Source organism: Maylandia zebra, linkage group LG22 (assembly GCF_041146795.1).
Source record: "Maylandia zebra isolate NMK-2024a linkage group LG22, Mzebra_GT3a, whole genome shotgun sequence".
NCBI lineage: Eukaryota > Metazoa > Chordata > Actinopteri > Cichliformes > Cichlidae > Maylandia > Maylandia zebra.
In genome coordinates, this window is record NC_135187.1 from 4,846,034 (window position 1) to 4,860,955 (window position 14,922).

Genomic DNA, 14,922 nt, shown 5'->3' on the forward strand with positions numbered 1-14,922 from the left:
AGCACTTAGACTGGAGAGTTGATATTATTTGGTGGGTGTTTTAAAGCAGAGGAACTCTTCAATTATATTCTTCCATTATGAACAAATGCCACGAAAAGTTCAAAACACAAGAGTCGGCGTGTGTCTCGATATCTTTAACTTTCATCAAGTGCTCCATCTAAGTGATCACACTGGTTGATTGTTCCTACCTTCAGATACAAGCCGCATAAGCCCTCCTGAAATATAAAGAGAGTGATTCTACTTTTAAGTCATGAACATCAAAACAAGCTTGTCAAGCAGAATGTTTGTTCAAAGGTAAAAAGTTAGTTTGGGTTTAAAATGCACCTTCTTACAATGTAAAACATTACAGAGCTTCATTTTTTTTATGTCAAGAATTTTGAAGTCCACCACATGTAAAAGGTGTCTCCAGCAGATTTTATTATACAAGTACATGTCTTTACTATATACAACCTATCTGGGGGAGGCCACTTTCATACCTTCCTCATTTAGTCAGTGGTTGGCGTTCCTAATGAAGATCAAGAATAATACATGCTCTTTTTTTGGTGGTGGTTGGTGGGGTGGATTCATCTACATTTGACACTTAAGGAAAGTTGGTGTAAGGTGGATTGATGGCTAGCTGGTTCATTTGATTGTTGATTATGAAGATTTTCTATCAAAAAGAATCATATAATTTTTTTACATTTAAAACCAATAAACACACTGTAAATTAAAAAAAAAAGTGTCAGCTACCAGGAACTAATAATTCCTTTGAATACTCCTATAGGGTTTCTTCCACAGCAATGTTTTGTACAGCAGGTGGCGACCCTTCAGATGCTGTCACTTCACACATGACCATCAACTACTGCTAAGATGGTTGCTAGCTGGTTTGTACATGCTTTTTAGATCGTACAGCAAGACACCAGAAGATCGCTATTGGTGAATAAGGATTAGCCTTTATTCGTGTTTGGAGGGGGAAAAAGACCACATATGCCATCATCCCTGTGGACAGCACACAATACTGGTGAGGAGCCGGGGTAGTGTCGAGCTCATGGGATTTGCAGTTTATAACAGTCAGTCACAACAAGAGGAAGTTAGCTGAGAATCCACAAAGTTGAAGAAGAAATAACAAGGCTGTGTACATTATTGTTATCATCATCGTTATTGTTGTCATTATTACCCGCAATGCCGTTTTATCACACAGCAGCAGACTGTCACTGCTGCCACATGAAGAGCAGGCCTCAAACACCCGCCAGAAAAAGTTGTACCACGCAAAACAACACAGTTACATAGAAAAATAGCACTGTCAAAAAGTTTCAGAAAGGTCTGTGAAGAAATCCCCAAATCCAAGATATCAAAAGAAAAAAAGATGACTTCCTTCTTCCAACAACTGATGGAAGTGTAAGAAGCTCTGAGTTTCTTCCAGGGATCTAAATTCAAAAGTTTGTGTCTCAGGTTTAAACATGTTCCCCCCAAAAAAGAAGACAAGGGAAAGGAAAACATACAGTACATACTGTATATCAAAGCTAGACCTACAACTCCCATTATACACCTGTGGCTTGATTAAGTCTTTGTGGATGAGGCCAGCAGCAAACAGGCTCATGGGATATGTGAAAGTCGGCCTTGGGAATGAAAATATAGTTATGTCAGGCTAAAATCACCTGAAGAAAAAAAGCTGTTGCATAAAACAACAAAAGAAATATCAAGAACAATCATAATACTTGCAAGTGTGACTGTATAGCAGGTAACAAGAGCTAAGGTTTCAGTGCTCTCTGTAAATTTAAACAGTTCTATATAACAGTCAGCTAAGCCCCCCCCATTCAGTCACTGTCCAATCACAGCCTAGCACATGTAGCGAATTCAGCCTGTCAAATTTTTGAGTTCTTAGTATAGTGAAACAAACATTTGAAGAGTTTTTAATTGCCTTTGAGGGATTAAATTAAATATGGAGGAAATTAGCAGATGCTGTGGGGGTTTTTTTTAGACACACTAAAATAGTCCAGACTGGCTGGGCTACTTGAATTTCAAGGGGTGTGTGCTCATATTTGGTCTAAACAGGAGGGAGGAACTAGGAACTAGAGTTCAACACATCCAGGGTTTGTTGCGTTATCTGGCTCAGCAAAACCTAAAGCTTCAGTCGGATATAACAGCCATCACAATAAGGTTATTGACTTCCTGCTCCAGGTTCAGAATGGGCATTTTGCAGGTCATATGATTTTTCATCTGCACAAAATGATCCCTTATGAGTCCTGCCCACTCTGATCAGATGTCATCAGATGATGAGAAAATGGTGATAAAATTCTATAAAAATATTTACGAATAAAACCAGAGTATAATCCTGCTAAAAATCATTAATCTTGGCATTTAGCTCATAAAGAAAGAAAAACATTTTAATTCAAGTTAATTACTTGGTGCTGTTGTCTATTTTTAAGGTGATGGCTGCACATTAGCGTCTCAAACTTTTCACTGGACACATTCCAGTATTACAACAGTAATCTTTTGTATAGTAGGAGGCGAACATTAAATCAGCTAATGTCACAGGCCTACACTTGGGTAAATTTGTATTGTTTTTAGTTTCAGTTAGTTTGACCTATTTTATAGTTAAAACTGTCAGACTGGGATTTTAGGTTTTCTTACCCCTGAAAAAGAAGTTTCCAGAAGTACCAGTTTCATTTCAGCTTCGTTTTAATGTTAACAAGCTGTTAGCTAGGTTGATAATAGCTACAGCTAATTAATCTCCCAGAATTTAAGTTTTTCTGCTTTAATTTTACAGGGAGGAAACATGGTGTTCAGAAATGTATTACATTTAATTAAATGGCATTCGAAACACAGTTTCAGAACTTCTTTTGCTGTGTGCATAGACATTATATAAGACGGATGTAGCTTCCATGTTGGAAAAAGTAGCTAATGCAGAATTATCCAAAATCCTGCATTCTATCTAAAGGCCACTAGATGGCAATAGCTTTGGTCCGATTAAAGTCTACAGGAAAACATCTCTCTAAAGTTTACCACTCAGTTATGGAGAATAAAATGTTTTTGTTTTTTTTAAATTCTGTTAATTTTAATCACAATGTGTTTTTGAAATGACTACATGGGGCACACTCATTGGCTACTGGCTTGTGACTGACCGGCAGTTTTAGACTGCAATCGGCATCTTGTCATCACACCTGGTTACAAAGCACCAAGATGGCGAAAACACTCATCAGGAGGCTTCACACAACAGTATATATTGATGATATCTGAGTAGCTACGTTACTCTTTTATACCGTCTATGACTGTGGAGGAAAAATAGTGTTTTTAACCCTATTTTGGGTGGTAGTCACCAGTCTTTTGAAGCAGTTCTTTTTGGATTGGACTGGAGTTTCTACCACTTACAGTTATGGACCTCTCATATGTATTTAGATGGTGGTGTCAAAATAACTCTATGAAACCAGAAGGTTTTATGCAAAACCCCCTCGGTTAAACTTTACTGTAGAATGCAAAGTGTGACAGGCGTAGCAACAGGGGAGCGAGGCTTAGCCAACTACAGTTAGTCTGTGGAGTTTCTATCCCATGCTGGTGACTTAGTAACAAAAACGGGCTAAAACGGAATCATAACAATAAATTCATACAGCAAATGTAAAATACAACCAAAAAAATAAAAATAATAATAACAAACCAATCCACAAATCCTGTGATCGGATCAAAGATTTTTTTAGTGTTTCTTATTTTTTAATATGCATATTTAATACCTCAGACAACACCTGAGAAAAAACTGACAAAATGATTCCAATGAGTTTTCTCTGAAATATATTCAATTATGTATATTACAACTATAATCACATAATTCAAGCATATATCATATACACATATATATCTAGTGAGAGAATAGTTTAATAGTCAATAGTACAGTTGTATGGTACAGTAGCAGTAGGGTGCATTTCTCTTTCTCATTGGGTAAAGTTTGAAGGAGAGGTATAGACAAGTATGTGTGTGAAAATCTAAATATATGATTCATCAATACAATATGCAACAAAAAGAGAGAAAAAATAAAGAATAAGGAATAAAGACAAAGAAAGGGTATAGGCAGTTCAGTACTGTGTTTGAGAAGGTGTGTGTGTGTGTGTGTGTGTGTGTGTGTGTGTGTGTGTGTGTGTGTGTGTGTGTGTGTGTGTGTGTGTGTGTGTGTGTGTGTGTGTGTGTGTGTGTGTGTGTGTCAGGTCGAGGATCAGATTAGATCAGCACCATAAAAGTCCTTAACAACATCAACAACAACAACAATAAGGGTTAAAACCTTGGTGAGGACTGTGTGTGTGTGTGTGTGTGTGTGTGTTTCAGTCACTGTTCGATCTGGGCAGATCAACCTTAAACCAGTTAGTATTCAATTTTTGCACCTAGACATGATTGATGAGTAAAGAAACCGAAAGCAATCATGTTGCGCGATGGTTAAAAGTGTTTGTCAGTGTGTGTGCGTTTACATGTGAGCAAGACACATTCACCGAAATAAAACGCAAACCCGCCAGCGAAAATCTCTCCTTTTACTTATCCTCGCACATCTGCTCACATCCAGCTGTTCGGATGGCTAATTATTATTTCCTCCTTCAGCTTCAAAAAGAAAAATAAAAGCCCCTCGATTTATGTCAGAATCAGACACGGAATCAAATAGAAGATAAAAACTGAAGTGCTTGAACGAGCTCACAGAGAAAACAAACACAAAGATTTTCTTTAAACTATACAATTTTTTTGTTGTTTTGCCTTCTTCCTGCCTCCGCCCACCCTCCTCCTCCCCCCTTCAGCGCCGAAAACAGTCTAAAATACCTCGCCTTGTCTCACGCTGTGTGAAATACCTGATTCGACCGTGATACATTCTCTGTTACACCTCTTCCTCTGACTAACCAGCTCTGTAAATTTGAAAATAGATTATTTGTTGTTTAGCAATAAACAGCTGGGAGGAAAAGCGCTTTATGTGGCCCCGTGACTGTCCAGCTAACAGCCCCTCCCGCCCCATATATAAAATATACAAAAGATTATCTCCAAAATCCTCCTCCTAAATACCTCTGCTAATAGAAAAATATACAATAATCCTATGTCAAAATCTCTTTGCGTTATTGACGAAAGCCCTGCTCTTCTTCCTCCCCCCGTCCTCCTCTTTGCTGGACTAGTCTTGCTTTCCTGCCCAGTTCAAAAATATACATGTTTTCTTTTTTTCCTATTTATAGAAAACAAAAAATTACACATCTGACCTCTTCTGGCTTGTGTCCATGCCTTGAGCTTAAAAAGTGAGATTTCACTGGCATATTGTGAATTCAACACCCTGTTTGAACTGGCCAGAGCAGCGGATGGAAACGCACTACCTGCAAAAACGCCATGCGGCACCGGGCGTAAGCACAGCACCAAGGGTAAAGCTGCCGAGGTGTCACGAGGTGGTGATACAGTACGGTGTGTGGATTCAGCAAAGCAGCATCTACAGAGTCAAACTCGGAAAATAAACTGTGGCGCCGCTGTGCTTTCCTGTCATGACATCCTGAAGCACAGTGCGCGCGCTAAAAGACGCTTGTGGCGTTTGCGCCCGGTGTCGCACGGTGCTTACTGCAGATCTACGTCAGCCTCCCCCCACCCCCGACTCGCCACTTCAACTAAAGTGCTGCTGTTGCTGGGTTGCCTTGTACCCTTGTCTCATCTCCGATGCCCCTCCCGCCTTTTCCGCCTCCGTCCGTCTCCTCACAAGTCTCCGTGCCGGCTCTCGTACTTGTTGATGATGTTCCTGCAGCGGCCCAGCTCTTTCCTCATGTCAGCCACCTCCTGGCGAAGGGCGGCGTTCTCTCGCTCCAGGAAGGCCGCGCGCACTGAGATCTGGTTCTCCTTCAGTCGCCGGGCGTCCCGCGAGCGCTTCGCCGCCTCGTTGTTTTTCACTCGCCGGCTCCAGTATTTCTCATCCTGTCGGCGGCGGCGGTGTGGTATGTTGGGGTGTGTGGGGAGGAAGGTGGAGGGAGGAGAGAAGAAGAAAAAAAAACAAAAAAACAAAAGAAGAGGAGAGAGTGGGATGAGAAGGTTCAGTCATTTGATGAGGGTGTCAAAAATGGGAGAAAGGAACGAAAGGTGGAAACAGCTGAATAGTCACAGGTACAAAATAACAAAACTATGACTGCCATTTTTATAACGTCACCATGATGACACTCAGTTATGAGCAGCAGACTGTGGTTGGATTCAAAAGCATAAAACATCCCAAACACAGGTGTGATGTATACCACATAAAAAGTGCTATACTTCTTATCCTAAAGCTTGTAGCTGCACTAGATAAATTAAAATGTTTCAGGGGTTAGCATTTACTGCTTCTCAGCAGTAAATGTTTGCTATGGCAGCTTAGAGAAGATGAACATTCATTAAACAGATTTACAGAGTGAAGAAAGTAGTTTAGGATAGCTGTGGTTTATATACACACACATATATATATATATATATATATATATATATATATATATATATATATATATATAATATATGTATATATAATATATGTATATATATATATGTGTATGTGTATGTGTGTATATGTATATGTGTATGTGTGTATATGTATATGTGTATATATATGTGTGTGTATATATATATATATATATATATATATATATATATATATATATATATATATATATATATATATATATATATATATATATATATATATATATATATATATATATATATATATATATTTGAAATACTCCTTTAAACTGCAGTTAGAATTACCAACAACAGCTTTTCTGTGCTTTTTATTGCCTGCAGGTCACGGTGTAAGATAAGCTACTCTAACTCTTAATTTCTTATATTAAAACACCTTTTCACACATAGACGCATAGACATCTAGCAATATACTGATCTGCATACACAAAAGACCAATAATATTCATCTTGCAATGACTACAAAAGGAATCAGTTTGACGGAAAACACCAGTAAGTGCTTGTGAAAACATTATCAATAACTTTTTATGAGGCATGTCATTCCTAATGCAGCTCTCTTCTGACCTGCCGAGCGCCTCAGCCGAATGAATAAATACGCCGCGGACATGACCTCCGGCCCCACAAAAGCCTGCAACGTTACTTTGGGGACTTTTTGCCAGGAAAGGAATTTGTTGGCCAATGAAAGTCTCACAAGAAGAAGACTGGAAGCAGCCCTGATGTTGTGTTAAACTTTGGGACCCATAGAGCAAAATAGGAGGTCAATCTGAGAATACAACCTCGTAGAGATATGAAAGATTTATGCCGGGAAGCAAGCCCACATGCTTCACTGCCTTCATGGAGAGCTTTAATAAGGATCTTTAACATCTGGTTAAAGTTAGCATCATTCCACAATTAAACACAGCTATTATTGTATCCCTCTGCAACATTTTTAAAGAGATCTTGGGAATATTGCTGCTTTCTGATTTGTGTAAATATAAACACTAATTAGATCCTGGATTATTTCATAACTTTTAATCCAAGCCAGACTTTCCTGCTCATGAGAGCAGATAAATCTTAACCGTAGAGCGGAATATTAAAGCTCGTTTATGAGAAGCCGTTCTCAACTTCATCTTTAACTCTGGCCGGAGATCATTTTTCCAACCTTCCTATATATGATTTATAAAACCGGCAACGGCTGAACAGAGCAAGGTGAGCGCCTCCATCTCTCCATAAATTATAAACGCCTCGGGAGCTGCAGCTGCTCCGCACTGAACTATGAAAGCACGAGCCATTGATCAGAGACTTTCCTAGTGTGCAATGAGCTGAGTACAAAATATTTCAGGATTCCCGTCAGGAGGCATCAATACCAGTGGGCGTCACGCTCCCTTCGTTTTTTTTTTTCCACTCCGCACAGGAGCTGTCAGAGCCGTGGCCTTTTGTTATGATGAAGTTTAGAGTTTAAAATGAAACAACGTGGCTGTGGCTTCTATTTAAGACAGATACTAAAGGAAAATGTAACCTTCTGCTGAGTTATATGTGAATCTTTATGCAGGTTTTATCTTTAGGTACCTTTACAACACCTGAGATTTACTAGTGGGCCTTATTTTTAATTTTTATTTTATTTTATTTTAAGTATTTAATTTGATTTTACTCATTTCATCTTATAAAATAATTTATCCCAAACTCTATTTTTGAATACAATTAAAATTGCGTTCTTGTGCTGCAAAAACAATTTTGAAATTGCAAGTAGATTTTTAAAAAGTAGACTCTACAACTAAATTTAAAACGGGAAACTGGTCCATTATGGATATATATATATTTTACTAGCCATTAAATTAGAAACACAGCAAGCAGCGGAGCATTTTCTTTCCCCAAATAGCTTTAAAAATCCTTTCCTGTAGTGAATTTGGACATAAAGGAAACAAAAGGATTGTGGGAGATGTAGTACCTTCTGCTCGTCGGGAACCAGCATCTTGCGGGCCTTCTTGATCATCGGCTGAGGTTTCAGCTCGTCCTCCGTGAAGCGGTGCCGCCGTGGGTCAAATGCCTCCTGGCCTGGCACGCTGGACAACGCTAGGTCCGCCGGGTCAGGGTCAAAGTTCACCATGATGTCGCTGTTGCCGTTGGTGCCGGCTGGAGGTCCAGGGGGGGCCGGAGGGCAGGTAGAAGGGGGTGACGGGTCCTGAGGCACTGCCTGACCACCTGGAAGCGAAAGAAAATGTTGGTTATCTCAGATCAAATGATTAGCTTGTCAGCTAAGATACCCATCTATAATCAATCTTCCAGTTATCAGCTGAAGCCCATCACAGTTTCTACAGGATGAGAAGTGGAGTACCTGGACAGATTAGTGAGTTAGTGAGCTTCTAGTTGCAGGAACATGTTATATATAATATACATGAATCCACACGGTTCCTTACAAAATAAATCAAGTTTCAGTAATGTCAGCTATATTCTGGCATCCCTTAAAAATTGTCTTAATCATCATACTGGAAATAAAAAGCTCATGAGAATTAAAGTACAACATTTGCCATCAGAACTCTTTCTCACATGTAAATTTGCTCGTGCCACCCGGAAAACTGACATGAAAATCACTTTTTTTGTGTGTAACATATAAAACAGAGGGTCGCACACTGAGATTAAGATGAGTCACAGCACCAGGATCATTAAACAGCTACTGACAGCGGACTGTGACATTAGCCTGCAGGCTGTTCTCGCCACGTTAAAGTGTGGACAGGACACAGATACACAAACATGACATGAGCACTGATGATGTTTTCATGGTAGCGTTTATCACAATGTAAACTTCCAGATGAAGCAGACTATTTGAGTTCTTCAGAGATGCTTTTTCTCTGAACTTCCTTTTTTGTGTCTCAGATATTTATATTAGATCTTATTACATAACTAAAAATCATACTGCCTCTTAATTTGTTATCGGTTATTAGAATCCCTGCCAGTGCAACATTTTTATGGTGCCATTCGTTAATTGTTCATGTGTTACTTTTGCCAGTTTAATTAAATTTTTTTGTTGGCAATATGTGACACTTGTTGTGTGAATAAACTAAAAAAGAGGCAAGAAGGGAGCAGAGAGAAAGAATACGAGCGCTTGTTAATTGTCTTTCCAGTGAACAATAATCTGCACTACAGTCCAAAATCAGCAGCTTAATTACTCGTTTAGCTGTCCAATCATCAGCATCTAGTTTTATCTGCAGATTAGAGCCCATCTGCCCTGACCGAGGACGGTCGCACGCCACAGAGATGCGAACTGAAGATGACGACATGAAACAATCCCCACCAATCAGGACACTGGAAAAACACTCTGTTAAATTGTATTATATTTAAAGGAGTAACAATGTAATTACATTTAGATTCATTTACACACTTACATTTGTTCTCGATGGTCACAGTGAATTTATTAGTTTTAGCTGATGTACAAACATGACTACACTCTGAATACAGCCTGACATGTCTGCCCTATGAAACACCAGGAGACAGACTTTTCAACTTTAAACTGTTTTTAACCAGCATTTTTTATTGCTTTATATTTATTTACTGACATTTTGGATGATGGTACCTTTTATTTTATTTTATGTTTTTATTATCCTTATACATTTATTTTATTTATTGATGTGTTTTTAGTTTATTATTTCCAGTACGCTCTGATTGTTCTCAATTTATTTCACTCTACTTCTTTTCTACTTGTAGAGCTGATATTTCACTGTCATTTATTTGATGTTATGTCCTTTGAATTTATTTTAAAGAGCTTATTATTGTATATTTTTGGTTATGTTTTAATATCGTTTGTTTTGTCTTATATTCAGCTTTTATCCATCTGAACTGCAATGACTTCTGCAAACTTTGACTTATAGTGTAGATCAAACTTTCTGAACTCAGAATATTTTAATAATTTATTGTTTTTATGGGATGAAAAATAAACAGCCCCGGGGATGGACATGGATAAGATTTTATTGACACCGACGCTGCTATCAGCTCTGCCTGTGGGTGATTTCTGACCACTCTGCATGCAAAAAGGTAACAGCCTCTCCAAGTCTATGTATGATCTTCATTTTAATAACTAAACAAGAAACAGATGCATCTAAAAATACTCATTTTTACAATATGTCAGTGACGTGTTACTTCATCATGATCCATCACAGTTCACAGGTTATTGTAATGTGCCTGTACGAGGGGGGGGGGGGGATCTTTTCTTGCCTTCTGGACTGTTTTGCACAAACTAATGAAAGTTCAAATCCAGTGACAATGACAAATGACTTTTGAGAAGCAGCTTTACACTAACAGTGACATCAAAGTCAAATGTATCTCACTTCACTAAAATTGGACCAATATCCTGAGAGGAGTAGCGACTCTTTCATTGGACGGACAGATGCATCGGTCCTTCAGCTAGATAAAACTGAATCAGCGTCACTGAATTCTAAATATCTAAATCTGAAGGTGAGACAGAAGCTTTAGAGAGCTCTGCCTACAAGCAAATAAAATCAAGATAAAATTTTATTTAAATTCAATAATTGAGGTTTTGATGTCCAGTGTTGTGCTAAACATGACAGGACCTCTGGTAGGACTGAATATACAAAGATATGCACTTATAACTCTTTTAGGCGATGAAAATATCTAATTCAAGTATGTTCAAGATCATAAAAAAAAGGTTTTGGGAAAAAGCAGCAAAGCACGGGGAGACGTTTTTGTCTCAGTGTTTAAATCCCACTCAGGTCAAACCCCTCCAGCTTTAGTGTTTGCTGTTGGACTCTAGAGGCCGCTGGCTGCAGAGTCACATGTGCTGCACACTCTGCCTCTCATCCTTTATCCAGAGAGCAGCAGAGAGCCAGGAATGATTCCCACTGAGATAAGTAGGATTATCCCATACACAGTGGACAATATATTCAAATGCTTTTCCCCATTAAACCTGAACATATCACCGTTTCTTCTACACCTTTAACAACGCGCTTAATTCTTCACATTCGACTTCAAATTTCGACGACAAGAAGCATCTTGTCTCTCCGTAGTGATGCCAAGTCACCACCAAGTGTCACCATCGAGCCAGGAACGTGTCATACTCGATTTACGACATGCAGAAGAGAGGAGCTTTTTTCTTTAACCCTTTGCAGTGTCTGATATTTAAAAGAACATCCTAGTGCTGGCTAAAGATTTAGAATGATTATGCATGAGCCACACATTTAGACAAATGTGGTTAGAAAGGAAAGAAAAAAACTATTTGAAGAGAGCAGATGATTCAGAGATGGTGCTGCAGTGGACTTTTTTCCCCCTGTGTTGACTCCAGCTGGCTTTACTCAAACGCCACTTTTACATGAGCTACCAAAGCACTAAAAGGGGGTTCAAATAATTAAGAATGAACACAATTATTTAAATGTTGGGAAGTGGAAGTGTGGCAGAGTGGGGGAGGGGGCAAAATCTGTGGAAGCGATTCCTGGATGCGGATACTAAACTGTGTGGCAGTGAAGCTTTTTCCCTGCAGCTATATTTCTGAATGTAACACTATAATAGAAGAGCGGCTCTATTTTCAGCCGGCTGCTTCATTTCTTTCCCGTTTCTGATTGAAAAAACATATTCCCCCCCGCAAATGTTTCTTCCTTGGAATAGAGGCATAAAAATGCTAGTTGAGCAATCATCCGCCACTACTCAGACCTCCACTGTGGCGACATTTGTAAGACGCTTTTTTGGAGCTCCAGGCTCGGCGCCACAGATTATAAATAACTTCAAAGCTGGTGACCAAAATCAACCAAAACAGCCGTGGAAAGATTTCAGACACTTGAGCAAATGAAGCAGAGAAGAGATAGGAGGCAGGAAGAGTGAGGAGAGATTGTGAAGATTTAGCATTAATAGAATGACATAATTTTGTCATATGACAGAAAACCTCTAAAAGCCCTCAGCTGTCGCAGCCTTTGTGCTTCTGAAGCATTTCTTTCCCTTTTTTTGAAACGTGGGAAAGACATGTCGGTCAGAGCGGCAGGACTGACACTGATTTTCTACTCAAACTGCTGCTGTGAGCAGTCCCTCATGTTTTCATGTCAGCCACAATACCACAACCAAATCCTCCACGGGCTCTGGGAAGTCAGGCTTTATGACAGGCAGGAGGCGGGACATGTGAGGTAAGCGAAGGGTCAAATCGCCACACCGTGTTCTCCCAATAAAATCCAGCTGAAAACACTTGACTACACGCTGAGCGTGGCGAGTGGGAGGCTGTGGGTATGTAAACTTTCTGAATGGTGGCTTTTTTCAGGTTTCAACTTGCGCTGAACTCGGAGATAAAAAAAAAAAAGTCTTACGACTGTTTACATCCAATCATGACTCCACGCTGATGTCGATCTGACATTCGCCTCCACTTTTACACAACTTGTTGCCAAAACATCCCACAGTTGTTGTTTGTTTGGTTCTTTTTTTTTGTTTTATCTGAAATGAGAGGCTGGATTTACATAAGCGTCCGGTGTGACACGCATGCATCACTATGCTCTGCCCTCTGCAGCTGTTATTCTTCAGAGCTGCTATTCTTTGCTCCGAGCCTGAGTGGAAAAGATGACTTTTTTGTGTATTTGGTTATTTTGGTTTTCCAGTGCCCAATAGCAATCAAACCAAGGTTTGTATACAAAAGTCACATGGGCCCACAGACCCAGTGGTTTGTTTACTGGATCGAGGGTAGGCGACATGTCACCCTGCAGAGTTTGACACTTTGGCAGAGGAGACAAAATGCGACTTGAGCTCCAAACTGAATTTCACCCATATCTGCGCCGTTACCTAATGACACCACTGTCATCTCCTAAATACATGAATGACAGAACTGACCTGCACAAGCTGCAAATAAATCCCTGCAAACATTCATGATCTTAGTGTAGAATCTGAAGGCATAAACAACGGATGGAAAAATCCAGATGGAAACTTACAGTTATAAAACTGTTTACTAATTTCTCATTGTTGAAACATCTTTAGTTGTAAAAGTGAGGGTCAGAAAGTAGACGAAGAAAGTAAATAAAGCATGGAATAAGCAAACAGAATCTTATAAAAGATACAGCTTTGAATCCATATAAGTAATTATTAATGTATCTGTTGACAGTAATACCTCTGTGGAGGAAAACACAGCTATACTAACGCAATATTTGTTTTTAGTGAAATGGGACACATGCTAACAAATTCTGTGCACAAAGTGTGTGGCTGTGTAAACGTTCTCTTAAAGTGTTTCACGAAAAAGAAATTTAATGCAAAAGATCCCAGTCTTCCTCCTACTGTGGCCTTCGCTGGAAATCAAAAGCATGGCCTCTACCTTTGTGATTTGTTAATCAAACTTGAATCACAGGCACCATCAGTAAACATATTCAAATTGGATTTCTCAATCAAAGCAGCATTTGAGGCGTTTCTGTCTCTATTTGGAACCCGTAGATTTAAAAATGAGCCCAACACAAAACTGATGACGGGTAAAGTGAATAGAACTGATCATATTGTTAAAATGCATTCCTTTGACTTGGTTCCTTTGACTTGTACCATCCACAGTGGATCCTTCCACACTCAAACTCACAAAAACTGCTCAGGAACCGCTGGATCAACAAAACAAAGAGCCCAAAGTGTCACCAGTCCTCCAAACTAACCAGATCCCTCTGCAACTGAACACCGTAGGACAGCGGTCCCCAACCCCCGGGCCTCGGACCGGTACCGGTCCGTGAGTCGTTTGGTACCGGGCCCCGAGAGTTGAGGCTCAGGTGTGAAATGTATGGTTTTCAGGGTTTTTATCGGTTTTCAGCGTTATTTTGTTATCGTTTTTTATCGTTAACTCGGTTTTCCTGGGTCTTTTCACGTGTGTTATGAATAAATCTTATTTTTTTGGTACCGGTACTAGTTTTATTTTGTTGTATTTATCTGTATAAACTGGTCCGTGGCGCAAAAAAGGCTGGGGACCGCTGCTGTAGGAAGAGCGAGAAAAGGTCTGATCCACGGAGGCTCCTCACCCAAAGGACCCAAAGGATACACTACCTATATCTGATGCCAGACAAAAGTAGCCACACCTGGGCCTCAACAGGTCAACAAACACCTACAAAAGGAGTGTGGTTTTAACATGGTGATTTGCTCTGCATAGACCTTACTGTTCATTATTTTGACAAGGCATTCTTTATGTCTGTTTTTAAGCTCATATCCATCCAACTGTTTTCTCCAAATATCCAATTTAGGATTGGAGTCGAACCCAGGACCTTCTTGCTGTGAGGGTCTCCATGCTACACCAAACTCATATTTTCTTATTTGCAGTTTGGCCACAGGAAATGGCATTTAAAAATGATAATTATTTTTCTATTTGGATTTTTTCCAAAATAACAGCAACAACTTAAAAAATGCCCAATAAAATATTAAAATACAGAAAAGATTTGAATTACAGTGAAAACATCCCTTCGCTATAAGCTGTACGGTTCTTCTTGCACAGTTGCAAACCCTCATCATTTCTAAATGCAATGCACCATACTGTATATTCCAATCTCTTCTATCCTCTGATCCATCTGTTTGCCCAGGAAGCAGT

At 39.4% G+C, this 14,922-nt stretch overlaps 1 protein-coding gene across 1 annotated transcript in view; it reads right to left on the reverse strand.

The window, feature by feature from the left end:
* Positions 1 to 912: 912 nt before the first annotated feature.
* The window catches only part of dbpa (D site albumin promoter binding protein a), a 41,810-nt gene continuing 27,800 nt past the window's right edge, over positions 913 to 14,922 (reverse strand). The window contains exons 4-5 of the mRNA XM_004569761.3: positions 8,344 to 8,597; positions 913 to 5,892 (exon numbers count right to left, since the gene is read on the reverse strand). Of these exons, the coding sequence (XP_004569818.2) occupies positions 5,677 to 5,892; positions 8,344 to 8,597 (470 nt within the window). The 3' untranslated portion in view covers positions 913 to 5,676. The remainder of the gene's footprint in view (positions 5,893 to 8,343; positions 8,598 to 14,922) is intronic.